The 18,467-nt window shown below is 51.0% G+C and overlaps 1 protein-coding gene across 1 annotated transcript; it reads right to left on the bottom strand.

Annotated features, from left to right (window-relative positions):
* Nucleotides 1-7,139: 7,139 nt before the first annotated feature.
* LOC139684193 (uncharacterized) lies at nt 7,140-8,258 on the bottom strand. The gene has a single exon (XM_071579796.1). It carries the CDS (start codon nt 8,256-8,258, stop codon nt 7,140-7,142), a length of 1,119 nt encoding a protein of 372 aa, XP_071435897.1.
* Nucleotides 8,259-18,467: the final 10,209 nt, after the last annotated feature.

Below are 18,467 nucleotides of genomic sequence, written 5' to 3'. Positions count from 1 at the left end.
CCATCATTGGCACCTGAGAGTTCAAGGCTGCCACCTTTTCCGTGGGCGCAAACATAAACGGCACATACCACTTTCTTGTCCGGGAAAGTGCCGTTTTTCAGCCCTGAATTCCAGACGGATAAAGACTCCTCACAGGGAAGAGGCTCCCAGGGCAGAAAGCGATTGTTCCATTTCTAGGGTTAAGCGGCCCCCATCACTTGCACCTGAGAGCCCAAGGTTGCCTCCTATACCCTGGGCGCAAAGCTCGACCATGCGTGCTACGTGAGGGTCCGGGAAATTGCCGTTTCTCATTCCAGAATTCCAGACCGATGAAGATTCCTCCTTGGGAAAAGGTGTCAGGACAGAAAGCGATTGTTCCTTTTCTAGGGTTAATGGGGCTCCATCACTGACACCTGAGAGCCGAAGGCTGCAACCTTTGCCCTGAGCGCAAAGCCTGATGGTGCGTGCCACTTGCGAGTCCAGGAAAGTGCTGTTTCTCATCCCAGAATTCGAGGCCGATGAAGATTTCTCCCAGGGAAAAGGTGCCAGGGCAGAAAGCAATTGTGCCTTTTCTAGGGTTAATGGGGCCCCAAAATTGATACCTGGGAGCCCAAGGCTGCCACCTTTTCCCTGGGCGCAAAGCTCGACGGAGCGTTCCACGTGCAGGTCCGGGAAAGTGCCATTTTTCATCCCAGAATTCCAGACCTATGAAGATTCCTCAGAGGGAAAAGGTACCAGGAGACAAAGCCATTGTGTATTTTGTAATGCTAATTGGGCCCCATCATTGGCACCTGAAAGCCCAAGGCTGCCCCCTTTTCCCTGGGTGCAAAGCTCGACGGTGCATAGCCTGTGCGGGTCCGGGAAAGGGACGTTTTTCAGCCCAGAATTCCAGATGGAAGTCGATTCCTCTCTAGGAAAAGGTGTCAGGACAGAAAGCCATTGTGCTTTTTCTAGGGGTAATGGGGCCTCATCTTTGGCACCTGAGAGCCCAAGGCTGCCACCTTTTCCCTGGGCGCAAATGTCGACGGCGCGTGCCACTTGCAAGTCCGGGAATGTGCCATTTCTCATCCCAGAATTCCAGGCCAGCGAAGATTTCTCCCTGGGAAAAGGTGCCAGGACAGAAAGCGATTGTGCCTTTTCTAGGGTTAATGGGGCCCCAAAATTGGCAGCTGAGAACCCAGGGTTGCCACCTTTTCCCTGGGCGCAAAGCTCGACGGTGCGTGCCGCATGTGGGTAAGGGAAAGAGCCGTTTTCAGCCCAGAATTCCAGACCAATGAAGATTCCTCCCAGGGAAAAGGTGCCAGGACAGGAAACGATTATTCTTTTTCTAGGGGTAATGGGGCCCATCATTGGCACCTGAGAGCCCAAGGCTACCACCTTTTGCCTGGGCGCAAAGCTCGACGGTGCGTTCCACTTGCAGGTCTGGGGAAGTGCCGTTTTTCAGCCCAGAATTCCAGACGGACGAAAATTCCTCCCAGGGAAAAGGTGCCAGGACAGAATGCGATTGTTATTTATCTAGTGTTAACGGGGACCCATCATTGGCACCTGAGAGCCCAAGGCTGCCACCTTTTCCCTGGGCACAAAGCTAGATGGTGCCTACCACTTGTAGGTCAGAGAAAGACCTTTGTTCAGCCCAGAATTCCAGACAGATGAAGACTCCTCCCAGGGAAAGGGCTCCCACGACAGAAAGCGATTGTTCCATTTCTAGTGTTAATGGGGGCCCGTCATTGGCATCTGAGAGCCAGAGGTTGCCTCCTTTTCCCTGGGCGTAAAGCACGACAGTGCGTGCGCGTGCTGGTCCCAGAAAGTGCCATTTTACAGCCCAGAATTCCAGACCAATGAAGACTCCTCCCAGGGAAAAGGTGCCAGGACAGAAAGCCATTGTGTTTTTTGTAAAGGTAATGGGGCCCCATCATTGGCACCTGAGAGCCCAAGACTGTCACCTTTTCCCTGGACGCAAAGCTCGATGGTGCTTTCCACTTGCGGGTCCAGGAAAGTGCCGATTCTCAGACCAGAATTCCAAACCGATGAAGATTCCTCCCTGGGAAAGGGTGCAAGGAGAGAAAGCCATTGTGCCTTTTGTAGGGGTAATGGGGCACCATCATTGGCACCTGAGAGCCCAAGGCTGCCCCCTTTTCCCTGGGCGCAAAGCTCGACGGTGTGTACCCTGTGCGGGTTTGGGCCAGTGCCATTTTTGAACCCAGAATTCCAGACGGAAGTCGATTCCTCTCTGGGAAAAAGTGTCAGGACAGAAAGCCATTGTGCCTTTTCTAGGGGTAATGGGACCACATCTTTGGCACCTGAGAGCCCAAGGCTGCCACCTTTTCCCTGGGCGCAAATGTCGACGGTGCGTGCCACTTGCAAGTCCGGGAATGTGCCGTTTCTCATCCCAGAATTCCAGGCCAGCGAAGATTTCTCCCTGGGAAAAGGTGCCAGGACAGAAAGCGATTGTGCCTTGTCTTGGGTTAATGGGGCCCCAAAATTGGCAGCTGAGAGCCCAGGGCTGCCACCTTTTCCCTGGGCGCAAAGCTCGACGGTGCGTGCCGCATGCGGGTAAGGGAAAGAGCCGTTTTCAGCCCAGAATTCCAGACCAATGAAGATTCCTCCCAGGGAAAAGGTGCCAGGACAGGGAACGATTGTTCCTTTTCTAGGGGTAATGGGGCCCGTCATTGGCACCCTAGAGCCCAAGGCTGCCACCTTTTGCCTGGGCACAAAGCTCGACGGTGCGTTCCACTTGCAGGTCCGGGGAAGTGCCGTTTTTCAGCCCAGAATTCCAGACGGACGAAAATTCCTCCCAGGGAAAAGGTGCCAGGACAGAAAGCAAGTGTTATTTATCTAGTGTTAGCGGGGCCCCATCATTGGCACCTGAGAGCCCAAGGCTGCCACCTTTTCCCTGGGTGCAAAGCTCGATGGTGCCTGCCACGTGCAGGTCAGAGAAAGACCTTTGTTCAGCCCAGGATTCCAGACGGATGACGACTCCTCCCAGGGAAAAGGCTCCCAGGACAGAAAGCGATTGTTCCATTTCTAGTGTTAATGGGGGCCTGTCATTGGCATCTGAGAGCCAGAGGTTGCCTCCTTTTCCCTGGGCGCAAAGCTCGACAGTGCTTGCCACGTGCTGGTCCCAGAAAGTGCCATTTTACAGCCCAGAATTCCAGACCAATGAAGACTCCTCCCAGGGAAAAGGTGCCAGGACAGAAAGCCATTGTGCTTTTTGTAAAGGTAATGGGGCCCCATCATTGGCACCTGAGAGCCCAAGACTGCCACCTTTTCCCTGGACGTAAAGCTCGATGGTGCGTTCCACTTGCGGGTCCAGGAAACTGCCGATTCTCAGACCAGAATTCCAAACCGATGAAGATTCCTCCCTGGGAAAAGGTGCCAGGACAGAAAGCCATTGTGTCTTTTGTAGGGGTAATGGGGCCCCATCATTGGCACCTGAGAGCCCAAGGCTGCCCCCTTTTCCCTGGGCGGGAAGCCAGATGGTGCCTGCCACGTGCGGGTTTGGGGCAGTGCCATTTTTGAACCCAGATTTCCAGACGGACGAAGATTCCTCCCTGGGAAAAGGTGCCAGGACAGAAAGCAAGTGTTATTTTTCTAGTGTTAACGGGGCCCCATCATTGGCACCTGAAAGCCCAAGGCTGCCACTTTTTGCCCGGGTGCAAATGTCGACGGCGCGTGTGTGACGTTCAGATCTGCTTAAGTTTTTATGCAGATTGAACTACAAGTTCGAATCATTCTCTTGAGCAAAATTAAAACTCAAACAAGTTATCTGTAAATACCAAAAACTGATTTTTATTAATTGATTGCGAGAGAGATGCGAAAGGAAAAGAGGAAAAATAAGAAAAGTTAGGAAAAATGCTTAAGATTATTTATAGAAGCAGAGAAAAGATACCACCATGAAAAACTACTTGAGTGCCTCATCGATGTAACTGAGAGGAAGGGGGGGGAGATGCTGATGTTCTCTCTGTTTCTGTCACGATGTTATCTCTTGGCTGCAAGAGGATTGTGAGTCTTTGAAATGCAAAATGCAGTTATTTCCCCTCACGACCGGACCGGCTTCTGGAGTAGCTGCAAAAGAGGGTGCTTTATTTTAGCCTGTAAGAGAAAAATTCAGAGAAAGGATATACCTCCACAGACAGTCACAGACTAGTCAAGCTGGCAGGCAGTCTCGTTTTTAGGCCGATGCCCTCTCTACAGGCTGACAAGCAGTCTCTCCTTCGAGGCAGATGACAGCTGGTGGTGTTGGAAGAAAGGTAAGATGAGCTGAGAGGAGAGATCCGAAGAAGACTAGGCGAGGCTTCCTAGTTTCTCCTTGTCTCTTGTTCCTCTAACTTCTGAATTCATCTTCAGGTTTTTATAATGCTTTCTTAATCTCTACACATGTTTTTTGGCACGTAGTCAGGTCCAGATGTGGGAAACTGATCACAAAAGCAGGATTTTCTGGCAGGAAGTATTTCCTTGAGAAAGCTTTTCCACTAAAGCTGACATGGCAATGTTAGCAGAATGTATTGAGAGGCAGAAAACAATGGAGAAACATATTTTTGACTTGTTTACCCGCTACATATTCCATCCCGTTGATTCGACATTGTTCTTCGGCACATCAATGTAGCTTTCCTCAGTGGTGGTAATATGAATATAGCGGACAGAGGGAGAGAATGAAATAAGCAAACGATTGATCATGCATTTAACTAGGCCAATGCCAATAATTAAGAATACAATTCCAATGACAATTGCTATTCCAATTTGTATGATCCATTTGGGTTAGGGTTAGGGTTAGGGTTAGGGTTAGGGTTAGGGTTAGGGTTAGGGTTAGGGTTAGGGTTAGGGTGACCGGCCATCCCCTGCTTCCTGCTTCTCTGTAAAGGTCTTGTGCTCCTGTGTGCTGTCGCTTTAAATGCAACCACTCTAACAGTCTATCCCAGTTCTCAGCAGAAGCTTTCACACTTACTGGGGATAGTTTGGCTAGTTCATCTATATTGTTGTTCCAGTGGCTAGCTGGAGTTTTATTTTCCTGGTGAGAGGCTACCCACCCGACTAAAAAATTCCCTTTCTTTGCTATAGCAAGAATTTCTTGCCACTTTTCTTTCTGCCAAACAGGGACTCTATTCACTTCCCAGTCATTTTTGTCCCAGAAGGGGAGCCACTCAGTACACCCTTTGAACACAGCAAAAGAATCTGTGTAAACATACACAGAATCAGAGGTTTCAGCTTCATGGTTAAATACACTCCAAACTGCTACTAATTCTCCTACCTGTGCACTGCCTTCTCCTTCTGTTATTATTTTGTTTCCAGTGTTTACTTCTAAAGCTGCAGCACGGTATTTCCAAACTTTACCTTCCCTCTTAGCTGAGGCATCCGTAAACCACACATGCTGCAATTGCTCTGAATATGGGGGTGCTACTTGGATCACAGAAGGTAGAGAGTCAGCAGTGCTATTTAAAGTTACTTCATCCTGTAAGGGAAGATTTTTTTCGAGCTCCTTCTGTTACCTGAAAAATGGTGCAATAATGTTCAATTTGAGCATACCATTTCCGAACCGTAGCTCGCTGGGCCACCCCGTCAGGAGGTGGGGTTCCTGCCAAAACAGGCTTAATGACCTTAAAAGGTCCCCTTAGAATTAGGGCTTGCTGATGAACAATTTTTTCTGTTTCACGGAAAGCAGTACTCACCACAAACAAGCCTTTTTCCCAGGTAGAATATCGTTTTTCAGCATCTTTAAAGCTGTGGGAATAAAATCCTATAGGCCTGGTGGGACCATCAGGTCCTTTGCCATAAGTGTATGGACAGTCCAGAACTTGCAAATCCCCACTCAATTTGTACTGGATCACTAGGGTGTATGGGACCCAGTGAGTGGTATGTGTTGGCCTCAAAAATTAGGAGTTGCAAGGCTTCATCATGAAGGGGAGTCCATTCCCACTTTGCCTTTTTCCTCAGCAAATCATATAAAGGCCGTGCAATTATTGAAAAATCAGGAATGTGTTTTCTCCAAAAAATTAGCAGGCCTAAAGCATGCTGTAAATCTTTTTTGTTTTCTGGTGTTTTAAGTTGGTTTAGGCAGGTGAGTGTATCTGGGGGAATACAAACCATTCCTCCTTTCCACCAAATTCCTAGGAATTTTACTTCTTGTGCAGGAGTTTGTACTTTTTCAGGAGGGATATGTAAGTCCAGAGACTCAAGGTGCTTGATAATGTTTGTTTGAGTTGTTTGCACAGATGTAATCTCATCTCCTTCCACTAAAATATCATCAATGAATTGGTACACTTTTACTCCTGGTGCAGGAGGAATAAGTGACAGTTCTTGTGCTAGTGCATGATGTGCTAGAGTGGGTGAGTGTTTGAATCCTTGTGGGAGTCGGGTAAAAGTGTATTGCTGACCCTCCCATGTAAAAGCAAAGCGTTCTTGATCCTGCTCCTGTAGGGGAACCATAAAAAACATGTCTTTTATGTCAATAGTGGCCATAATTTTATGGGCTTGTTCTTGGATGGTAGCTATTAACTCAGCTAGATTTGGGACTGCTGCAGTGAGAGGTCCTGTATTTGCATTCAGTCGTCGGTAATCTACTGTCAGTCTCCAGTTACCATTTGGTTTACGGACGGGCCAAATAGGTGAATTGTAAGGAGAATGTGTTGCGACCACTATTCCCTTTTCTTTTAAATCTGTAATAACTGGAGTGATACCTTGTCTGGCTCCTAAGGGTAAAGGGTAAGGTTTGACATTGGTTATCAGGGAGGGAGGAAGAGCAGGGGCAGATTGTAGTAAACAGAGATGTGAGATTTCTTTTCCAAAAGCCCATATGTTTCCTTCTTCATCAGTCCAAGACTTTCCTTTAAGGAGGTCTAACCCCAATAAATTGGTAGGAAATTTACCTAAAATCATGATTGTTTCAACTGCTTTCTCCTCCCCTGGTAACCAGCATCTTACCTTTGCTGTTATCTGGGGTTGTATGTTTCCAAAAGCGTCTGCAACAAACATTCCTTTACGTGAGGGAGTGATTCCACAAGCAGATGCATCTTCAAGTTTCAAAGCAGATACTTGAGCACCAGTATCTACTAGAAAAGTGACAGGAGTTTTACGAGGACCAATAGGACAGGTTATTAGCAAGTCACCTTTAGAATTTTTGGTAAGCCTTCTAATGTAAATCCAACCTTCACCCCCCGGCTCACTTATTGAGGATGAAGCGAGGAGTTTCCCGTCACTTCTTCTATTTTTAGTTCCTCCAGGGGAGGGGCGGTAGCAGCTTTAAGGGATACCCCTTTTGCTGGCCACTCTTGAATTAATATTTCTAATTTATCTGTGGGTTGGCCATCCATTAGGGATTTAGGGATTCCCTTTTGCAAGCCTGCAATCCACAGGGTATTCCGTTTTTCCCTGTGAGTCCCCGTATTTGTGGGTGCCCCCTGCCCAGGAGAAAATGTTACTTTTCGGAGTTTTACTGGAGGAATAGTTGTTTTGCATTCTGTTTGCCGAATTGATTTAGAATCAGTAGTAACTGAAGGTACTGGACCATATTTTCTTCCATAATTAATTAACTCTTGTGCTACTTCCCCCCAGGTCCAGATTTTATTTTTATTTTCTTTGCGGTAAGCGCCAGGGCTTAAAGCAGCTTCTAAAGTGGCTGCAGCCCTTTCTTCTTTGGTGAGACTTTCTATTTGTCCCTTTAGCTGTATGCCTATGGGTTTCAAAGATTCAGGCAGGCCTCGGATGAGAGGGATCATTCTTTCAGGGTTTACCGGCAGCATCATAGGAGATTCACGTCTTGGTGTTAATTCTCTGTCATGCATCATTTGTAAACAAGCTGCCTTTTGAACACTCTCCACAATTTGATTAATATTTCCCACTATTGCGAGAGGATCTCCCCTCTCTAGGGGGCTGAGCCCCCCAGCCCAATAGGCTGCCCTTTGAGTTATAGACCATGGAGCACGGTTATCTCCTGTGGTCAGAAAAACTCCAGCTCCCCAAAATCCCTCAGCTTCTTTTTCTGATAACAAAATTTGATCACCTCCCGTGAGAGAGACTCTCCAAACATACTCAGTTTCAGATTCTTTAGGGGTTCTGCTGTATTCCTTTCTTAACTTAGCCAATTCAGTTGCTGTATAAGGAATTTCTTTTGTAGTTATTTGGGGTGTGTCATCATCTGACCCCTCATATGTATATTCAGTTTTAATCAGGGGTCGCAGGGCAATAGCCTGCTTTTCAACTTGGTCACGCAAAGGTTTTAGGTCAGAGATGGGGTATATTTCTTTAGATGACTCCAGCTCTGTTTCTTTTTTCCCTTCTTTCATTATTCTTGCATATAACTCTTCTCTGAGTACTCTAGTGGTGGCTTTTTCATTCCTTATTTCTTCTTGGAGGATATTAACAGTAGTTTTTTGTTCCTCCAGCTGCGTCTGCAAGGATTTTACAGCGTGTCACTTCCGGGTCCGGGGAAGTGCCATTTTTCAGCCCAGAATTTCAGACGGACGAAGACACCTCCCAGGGAAAAGGTGCCAGGTCAGAAATCGAATTGTCCTTTTCTAGGGTCAATGGTGCCCCATCATTGGCACCTCAGAGTTCAAGGCTGCCACCTTTTCCGTGGGTGCAAACATCAACGGCGCGTACCACTTTCTTGTCCAGGAAAGTGCCGTTTGTCAGCCCTGAATTCCAGACGGATGAAGACTCCTCACAGGGAAGAGGCTCCCAGGACAGAAAGCGATTGTTCCATTTCTAGTGTTAATGGGGCCCCGTCATTGGCATCTGAGAGCCAGAGGTTGCCTCCTTTTCCCTGGGCGCAAAGCTCGACCATGCGTGCTACGTGAGGGTCCGGGAAATTGTCGTTTCTCATTCCAGAATTCCAGACCGATAAAGATTCCTCCCTGGGAAAAGGTGCCAGGACAGGAATGGATTTCTCCTTTTCTAGGAGTAATGGAGACCCATCATTGGCACCTGAGAGCCGAAGGCTGCCCCCTTTTCCCTGAGCGCAAAGCTCGACGGTGCGTGCCACTTGCGGGTCCAGGAATGTGCTGTTTCTCATCCCAGAATTCGAGGCCGATGAAGATTTCTCCCAGGGAAAAGGTGCCAGGGCAGAAAGCAATTGTGCCTTTTCTAGGGTTAATGGGGCCCCAAAATTGACACCTGAGAGCCCAAGGCTGCCACCTTATCCCTGGACGCAAAGCTCGACGGAGCGTTCCAAGTGCGGGTCTGGGAAAGTGCCATTTTTCAGCCCAGCATTCCAGACGGAAGTCGATTCCTCTCTAGGAAAAGGTGTCAGGACAGAAAGCCATTGTGCCTTTTCTAGGGGTAATGGGGCCTCATCTTTGGCACCTGAGAGCCCAAGGCTGCCACCTTTTCCCTGGGCGCAAATGTCGACGGCGCGTGCCACTTGCAAGTCCGGGAATGTGCCGTTTCTCATCCCAGAATTCCAGGCCAGCGAAGATTTCTCCCTGGGAAAAGGTGCCAGGACAGAAAGCCATTGTGCCTTTTCTCGGGTTAATGGGGCCCCAAAATTGGCAGCTGAGAGCCCAGGGCTGCCACCTTTTCCCTGGGCGCAAAGCTCGACGGTGCGTGCCGTATGCGGGTAAGGGAAAGAGCCGTTTTCAGCCCAGAATTCCAGACCAATGAAGATTCCTCCCAGGGAAAAGGTGCCAGGACAGGAAACGATTATTCTTTTTCTAGGGGTAATGGGGCCCATCATTGGCACCTTAGAGCCCAAGGCTGCCACCTTTTGCCTGGGCACAAAGCTCGCCGGTGCGTTCCACTTGCAGGTCTGGGGAAGTGCCGTTTTTCATCCCAGAATTCCAGGCGGAAGAAAATTCCTCCCAGGGAAAAGGTGCCAGGACAGAAAGCGATTGTTATTTATCTAGTGTTAACGGGGTCCCATCATTGGCACCTGAGAGCCCAAGGCTGCCACCTTTTCCCTGGGCACAAAGCTAGATGGTGCCTGCCACTTGTAGGTCAGAGAAAGTGCTTTGTTCAGCCCAGGATTCCAGACGGATGATGACTCCTCCCAGGGAAAAGGCTCCCAGGACAGAAAGCGATTGTTCCATTTCTAGTGTTAATGAGGGCCCGTCATTGGCATCTGAGAGCCAGAGGTTGCCTCCTTTTCCCTGGGCGCAAAGCTCGACAGTGCTTGCCACGTGCTGGACCCAGAAAGTGCCATTTTACAGCCCAGAATTCCAGACCAATGAAGACTCCTCCCAGGGAAAAGGTGCCAGGACAGAAAGCCATTGTGCTTTTTGTAAAGGTAATGGGGCCCCATCATTGGCACCTGAGAGCCCAAGACTGCCACCTTTTCCCTGGACACAAAGCTCGATGGTGCGTTCCACTTGCGGGTCCAGGAAAGTGCCGATTCTCAGACCAGAATTGCAAACCGATGAAGATTCCTCCCTGGGAAAAGGTGCCAGGACAGAAAGCCATTGTGCCTTTTGTAGGGGTAATGGGGCCCCATCATTGGCACCTGAGAGCCCAAGGCTGCCCCCTTTTCCCTGGGCGCAAAGCTCGACGGAGTGTACCTTGTGCGGGTTTGGGGCAGTGCCATTTTTGAACCCAAATTTCCAGGCGGACGAAGATTCCTCCCTGGGAAAAGGTGCCAGGACAGAAAGCAAGTGTTATTTTTCTAGTGTTAATGGGGCCCCATCATTGGCACCTGAGAGCCCAAGGCTGCCCCCTTTTCCCTGGGCGCAAAGCTAGATGGTGCCTGCCACGTGCAGGTCAGAGAAAGTGCTTTGTTCAGCCCAGAATTCCAGACGGACGAAATATCCTCCCAGGGAAAAGGTGCCAGGACAGAAAGCGATTGTTATTTATCTAGTGTTAACGGGGACCCATCATTGGCACCTGAGAGCCCAAGGCTGCCACCTTTTCCCTGGGCGCAAATGTCGACGGCGCGTACCACTTGCAAGTCCGGGAATGTGCCGTTTCTCATCCCAAAATTCCAGGCCAGCGAAGATTTCTCCCTGGGAAAAGGTGCCAGGACAGAAAGCCATTGTGCCTTTTCTAGGGGTAATGGGGCCCCAAAATTGGCAGCTGAGAGCCCAGGGCTGCCACCTTTTCCCTGGGCGCAAAGCTCGACGGTGCGTGCCGCATGCGGGTAAGGGAAAGAGCCGTTTTCAGCCCAGAATTCCAGACCAATGAAGATTCCTCCCAGGGAAAAGGTGCCAGGACAGGAAAGGATTATTCTTTTTCTAGGGGTAATGGGGCCCATCATTGGCACCTGAGAGCCCAAGGCTGCCACCTTTTGCCTGGGCACAAAGCTCGACGGTGCGTTCAACTTGCAGGTCCGGGGAAGTGCCGTTTTTCAGCCCAGAATTCCAGACGGACGAAAATTCCTCCCAGGGAAAAGGTGCCAGGACAGAAAGCGATTGTTATTTATCTAGTGTTAACGGGGACCCATCATTGGCACCTGAGAGCCCAAGGCTGCCACCTTTTCCCTGGGCACAATGCTAGATGGTGCCTGCCACTTGTAGGTCAGAGAAAGACCTTTGTTCAGCCCAGAATTCCAGACGGATGATGACTCCTCCCAGGGAAAAGCCTCCCAGGAGAGAAAGCGATTGTTCCATTTCTAGTGTTAATGGGGGCCCGTCATTGGCATCTGAGAGCCAGAGGTTGCCTCCTTTTCCCTGGGCGTAAAGCACGACAGTGCGTGCGCGTGCTGGTCCCAGAAAGTGCCATTTTACAGCCCAGAATTCCAGACCAATGAAGACTCCTCCCAGGGAAAAGGTGCCAGGACAGAAAGCCATTGTGTTTTTTGTAAAGGTAATGGGGCCCCATCATTGGCACCTGAGAGCCCAAGACTTCCACCTTTTCCCTGGACGCAAAGCTCGATGGTGCGTTCCACTTGCGGGTCCAGGAAAGTGCCGATTCTCAGACCAGAATTGCAAACCGATGAAGATTCCTCCCTGGGAAAAGGTGCCAGGACAGAAAGCAAGTGTTATTTTTCTAGTGTTAATGGGGCCCCATCATTGGCACCTGAGAGCCCAAGGCTGCAACCTTTTCCCTGGGTTCAAATGGCGACGGCACGTGCCACTTGCGGGTCCAGGGAAGTGCCATTTTTCAGCCCAGAATTCCAGACGGACGAAGACACCTCCCAGGGAAAAGGTGCCAGGTCAGAAATCGAATTGTCCTTTTCTAGGGTCAATGGTGCCCCATCATTGGCACCTGAGAGTTCAAGGCTGCCACCTTTTCCGTGGGCGCAAACATAAACGGCACATACCACTTTCTTGTCCGGGAAAGTGCCGTTTTTCAGCCCTCAATTCCAGACGGATGAAGACTCCTCACAGGGAAGAGGCTCCCAGGACAGAAAGCGATTGTTCCATTTCTAGGCTTAATCGGCTCCCATCATTGGCACCTGAGAGCCCAAGGTTGCCTCCTATACCCTGGGCGCAAAGCTCGACCATGCGTGCTACATGAGGGTCCGGGAAATTGCCGTTTCTCATTCCAGAATTCCACACCGATGAAGATTCCTCCCTGGGAAAAGGTGTCAGGACAGAAAGCGATTGTTCCTTTTCTAGGGTTAATGGGGCTCCATCATTGACACCTGAGAGCCCAAGGCTGCAACCTTTTCCCTGAGCGCAAAGCTCGACGGTGCGTGCCACTTGCAAGTCCAGGAAAGTGCTGTTTCTCATCCCAGAATTCCAGGCCGATGAAGATTTCTCCCAGGGAAAAGGTGCCAGGGCAGAAAGCAATTGTGCCTTTTCTAGGGTTAATGGGGCCCCAAAATTGATACCTGGGAGCCCAAGGCTGCCACCTTTTCCCTGGGCGCAAAGCTCGATGGAGCGTTCCACGTGCGGGTCTGGGAAAGTGCCATTTTTCAGCCCAGAATTCCAGACCTATGAAGATTCCTCAGAGGGAAAAGGTACCAGGAGACAAAGCCATTGTGTATTTTGTAATGCTAATTGGGCCCCATCATTGGCACCTGAAAGCCCAAGGCTGCCACCTTTTCCCTGGGTGCAAAGCTCGACGGTGCATAGCCTGTGCGGGTCCGGGGAAGTGCCGTTTTTCAGCCCAGAATTCCAGACGGACGAAATATCCTCCCAGGGAAAAGGTGCCAGGACAGAAAGCGATTGTTATTTATCTAGTGTTAACGGGGACCCATCATTGGCACCTGAGAGCCCAAGGCTGCCACCTTTTCCCTGGGCACAATGCTAGATGGTGCCTGCCACTTGTAGGTCAGAGAAAGACCTTTGTTCAGCCCAGAATTCCAGATGGATGACGACTCCTCCCAGGGAAAGGGCTCCCAGGACAGAAAGCGATTGTTCCATTTCTAGTGTTAATGGGGGCCCGTCATTGGCATCTGAGAGCCAGAGGTTGCCTCCTTTTCCCTGGGCGTAAAGCACGACAGTGTGTGCGCGTGCTGGTCCCAGAAAGTGCCATTTTACAGCCCAGAATTCCAGACCAATGAAGACTCCTCCCAGGGAAAAGGTGCCAGGACAGAAAGCCATTGTGTTTTTTGTAAAGGTAATGGGGCCACATCATTGGCACCTGAGAGCCCAAGACTGTCACCTTTTCCCTGGACGCAAAGCTCGATGGTGCGTTCCACTTGCGGGTCCAGGAAAGTGCCGATTCTCAGACCAGAATTCCAAACCGATGAAGATTCCTCCCTAGGAAAAGGTGCCAGGAGAGAAAGCCATTCTGCCTTTTGTAGGGGTAATGGGGCACCATCACTGGCACGTGAGAGCCCAAGGCTGCCCCCTTTTCCCTGGGCGCAAAGCTAGATGGTGCCTGCCACGTGCGGGTCAGAGAAAGTGCTTTGTTCAGCCCAGGATTCCAGACGGATGACGACTCCTCCCAGGGAAAGGGCTCCCAGGACAGAAAGCGATTGTTCCATTTCTAGTGTTAATGAGGGCCCGTCATTGGCATCTGAGAGCCAGAGGTTGCCTCCTTTTCCCTGGGCGCAAAGCACGACAGTGCGTGCCACGTGCTGGTCCCAGAAAGTGCTATTTTACAGCCCAGAATTCCAGACCAATGAAGACTCCTCCCAGGGAAAAGGTGTCAGGACAGAAAGCCATTGTGCTTTTTGCAAAGGTAATGGGGCCCCATCATTGGCACCTGAGAGCCCAAGACTGTCACCTTTTCCCTGGACGCAAAGCTCGATGGTGCGTTCCACTTGCGGGTCCAGGAAAGTGCCGATTCTCAGACCAGAATTCCAAGCCGATGAAGATTCCTCCCTAGGAAAAGGTGCCAGGAGAGAAAGCCATTCTGCCTTTTGTAGGGGTAATGGGGCACCATCACTGGCACGTGAGAGCCCAAGGCTGCCCCCTTTTCCCTGGGCGCAAAGCTAGATGGTGCCTGCCACGTGCGGGTCAGAGAAAGTGCTTTGTTCAGCCCAGGATTCCAGACGGATGACGACTCCTCCCAGGGAAAGGGCTCCCAGGACAGAAAGCGATTGTTCCATTTCTAGTGTTAATGAGGGCCCGTCATTGGCATCTGAGAGCCAGAGGTTGCCTCCTTTTCCCTGGGCGCAAAGCACGACAGTGCGTGCCACGTGCTGGTCCCAGAAAGTGCTATTTTACAGCCCAGAATTCCAGACCAATGAAGACTCCTCCCAGGGAAAAGGTGTCAGGACAGAAAGCCATTGTGCTTTTTGCAAAGGTAATGGGGCCCCATCATTGGCACCTGAGAGCCCAAGACTGCCACCTTTTCCCTGGACGCAAAGCTCGATGGTGCGTTCCACTTGCGGGTCCAGGAAAGTGCCGATTCTCAGACCAGAATTCCAAACCGATGAAGATTCCTCCCTAGGAAAAGGTGCCAGGAGAGAAAGCCATTCTGCTTTTTGTAGGGGTAATGGGGTACCATCACTGGCACCTGAGAGCCCAAGGCTGCCCCCTTTTCCCTGGGCGCAAAGCTAGATGGTGCCTTCCACGTGCGGGTCAGAGAAAGTGCTTTGTTCAGCCCAGGATTCCAGACGGATGACGACTCCTCCCAGGGAAAGGGCTCCCAGGACAGAAAGCGATTGTTCCATTTCTAGTGTTAATGAGGGCCCGTCATTGGCATCTGAGAGCCAGAGGTTGCCTCCTTTTCCCTGGGCGCAAAGCACGACAGTGCGTGCCACGTGCTGGTCCCAGAAAGTGCTATTTTACAGCCCAGAATTCCAGACCAATGAAGACTCCTCCCAGGGAAAAGGTGTCAGGACAGAAAGCCATTGTGCTTTTTGCAAAGGTAATGGGGCCCCATCATTGGCACCTGAGAGCCCAAGACTGCCACCTTTTCCCTGGACGCAAAGCTCGATGGTGCGTTCCACTTGCGGGTCCAGGAAAGTGCCGATTCTCAGACCAAAATTCCAAACCGATGAAGACTCCTCCCTGGGAAAAGGTGCCAGGACAGAAAGCCATTCTGCCTTTTGTAGGGGTAATGGGGCCCCATCATTGGCACCCGAGAGCCCAAGGCTGCCCCCTTTTCCCTGGGCGCAAAGCTCGACGGTGTGTACCTTGTGCGGGTTTGGGGCAGTGCCATTTTTGAACCCAGATTTCCAGGCGGACGAAGATTCCTCCCTGGGAAAAGGTGCCAGGACAGAAAGCAAGTGTTATTTTTCTAGTATTAACGGGGCCCCATCATTGGCACCTGAGAGCCCAAGGCTGCCACCTTTTGCCCGGGTGCAAATGTCGACGGCGTGTGTCACTTCCGGGTCCGGGGAAGTGCCATTTTTCAGCCCAGAATTCCAGAAGGACGAAGACACCTCCCAGGGAAAAGGTGCCAGGTCAGAAATCAAATTGGCCTTTTCTAGGGTCAATGGTGCCCCATCATTGGCACCTGAGAGTTCAAGGCTGCCACCTTTTCCGTGGGTGCAAACATCAACGGCGCGTACCACTTTCTTGTCTGGGAAAGTGCCGTTTGTCAGCCCTGAATTCCAGACGGATGAAGACTCCTCACAGGGAAGAGGCTCCCAGGACAGAAAGCGATTGTTCCATTTCTAGTGTTAATGGGGGCCCGTCATTGGCATCTGAGAGCCAGAGGTTGCCTCCTTTTCCCTGGGCGCAAAGCTCGACCATGCGTGCTACGTGAGGGTCCGGGAAATTGCCGTTTCTCATTCCAGAATTCCAGACCGATGAAGATTCCACCCTGGGAAAAGGTGCCAGGACAGGAATGGATTTCTCCTTTTCTAGGAGTAATGGGGACCCATCATTGGCACCTGAGAGCCGAAGGCTGCCCCCTTTTCCCTGAGCGCAAAGCTCGATGGTGCATGCCACTTGCGGGTCCAGGAATGTGCTGTTTCTCATCCCAGAATTCCAGGCCGATGAAGATTTCTCCCAGGGAAAAAGTGCCAGGGCAGAAAGCAATTGTGCCTTTTCTAAGGTTAATGGGGCCTCAAAATTGACACCTGAGAGCCCAAGGCTGCCACCTTTTCCCTGGGCGCAAAGCTCGACGGAGCGTTCCACGTGCGGGTCTGGGAAAGTGCCATTTTTCAGCCCAGAATTCCAGACCTATGAAGATTCCTCAGAGGGAAAAGGTACCAGGAGACAAAGCCATTGTGCATTTTGTAATGCTAATTGGGCCGAATCATTGGCATCTGAGAGCCCAAGGCTGCCACCTTTTCCCTGGGTGCAAAGCTCGATGGTGCGTTCCACTTGCGGGTCCAGGAAAGTGCCGATTCTCAGACCAGAATTCCAAACCTATGAAGACTCCTCCCTGGGAAAAGGTGCCAGGACAGAAAGCCATTGTGCCTTTTGTAGGGGTAATGGGGCCCCATCATTGGCACCCGAGAGCCCAAGGCTGCCCCCTTTTCCCTGGGCGCAAAGCTCGACGGTGTGTACCTTGTGCGGGTTTGGGGCAGTGCCATTTTTGAACCCAGATTTCCAGGTGGACGAAGATTCCTCCCTGGGAAAAGGTGCCAGGACAGAAAGCAAGTGTTATTTTTCTAGTGTTAACGGGGCCCCATCATTGGCACCTGAGAGCGCAAAGCTGCCACCTTTTGCCCGGGTGCAAATGTCGACGGCGCGTGTCACTTCCGGGTCCGGGGAAGTGCCATTTTTCAGCCCAGAATTCCAGAAGGACGAAGACACCTCCCAGGGAAAAGGTGCCAGGTCAGAAATCGAATTGTCCTTTTCTAGGGTCAATGGTGCCCCATCATTGGCACCTGAGAGTTCAAGGCTGCCACCTTTTCCGTGGGTGCAAACATCAACGGCGCGTACCACTTTCTTGTCTGGGAAAGTGCCGTTTGTCAGCCCTGAATTCCAGACGGATGAAGACTCCTCACAGGGAAGAGGCTCCCAGGACAGAAAGCGATTGTTCCATTTCTAGTGTTAATGGGGGCCCGTCATTGGCATCTGAGAGCCAGAGGTTGCCTCCTTTTCCCTGGGCGCAAAGCTCGACCATGCGTGCTACGTGAGGGTCCGGGAAATTGCCGTTTCTCATTCCAGAATTCCAGACCGATGAAGAGTCCACCCTGGGAAAAGGTGCCAGGACAGGAATGGATTTCTCCTTTTCTAGGAGTAATGGGGACCCATCATTGGCACCTGAGAGCCGAAGGCTGCCCCCTTTTCCCTGAGCGCAAAGCTCGACGGTGCGTGCCACTTGCGAGTCCAGGAAAGTGCTGTTTCTCATCCCAGAATTCCAGGCCGATGAAGATTTCTCCCAGGGAAAAGGTGCCAGGGCAGAAAGCAATTGTGCCTTTTCTAGGGTTAATGGGGCCCCAAAATTGATACCTGGGAGCCCAAGGCTGCCACCTTTTCCCTGGGCGCAAAGCTCGACGGAGCGTTCCACGTGCAGGTCCGGGAAAGTGCCATTTTTCAGCCCAGAATTCCAGACCTATGAAAATTCCTCAGAGGGAAAAGGTACCAGGAGACAAAGCCATTGTGTATTTTGTAATGCTAATTGGGCCCCATCATTGGCACCTGAAAGCCCATGGCTGCCACCTTTTCCCTGGGTGCAAAGCTCGACGGTGCATACCCTGTGCGGGTCCGGGAAAGGGACGTTTTTCAGCCCAGAATTCCAGATGGAAGTCGATTCCTCTCTAGGAAAAGGTGTCAGGACAGAAAGCCATTGTGCCTTTTCTAGGGGTAATGGGGCCTCATCTTTGGCACCTGAGAGCCCAAGGCTGCCACCTTTTCCCTGGGCGCAAATGTCGACGGCGCGTGCCACTTGCAAGTCCGGGAATGTGCCGTTTCTCATCCCAGAATTCCAGGCCAGCGAAGATTTCTCCCTGGGAAAAGGTGCCAGGACAGAAAGCGATTGTGCCTTTTCTAGGGTTAATGGGGCTCCAAAATTGGCAGCTGAGAGCCCAGGGCTGCCACCTTTTCCCTGGGCGCAAAGCTCAACGGTGCGTGCCGCATGCGGGTAAGGGAAAGAGCTGTTTTCAGCCCAGAATTCCAGACCAATGAAGATTCCTCCCAGGGAAAAGGTGCCAGGACAGGAAACGATTGTTCTTTTTCTAGGGGTAAAAGGGCCCATCATTGGCACCTGAGAGCCCAAGGGTGCCACCTTTTGCCTGGGCACAAAGCTTGCCGGTGCGTTCCACTTGCAGGTCCGGGGAAGTGCCGTTTTTCAGCCCAGAATTCCAGACGGACGAAAATTCCTCCCAGGGA

Source organism: Pithys albifrons, chromosome 36 (assembly GCF_047495875.1).
Source record: "Pithys albifrons albifrons isolate INPA30051 chromosome 36, PitAlb_v1, whole genome shotgun sequence".
Classification (NCBI taxonomy): Eukaryota; Metazoa; Chordata; class Aves; order Passeriformes; family Thamnophilidae; genus Pithys; species Pithys albifrons.
This window is presented reverse-complemented; position numbering and strand designations above follow the sequence as displayed.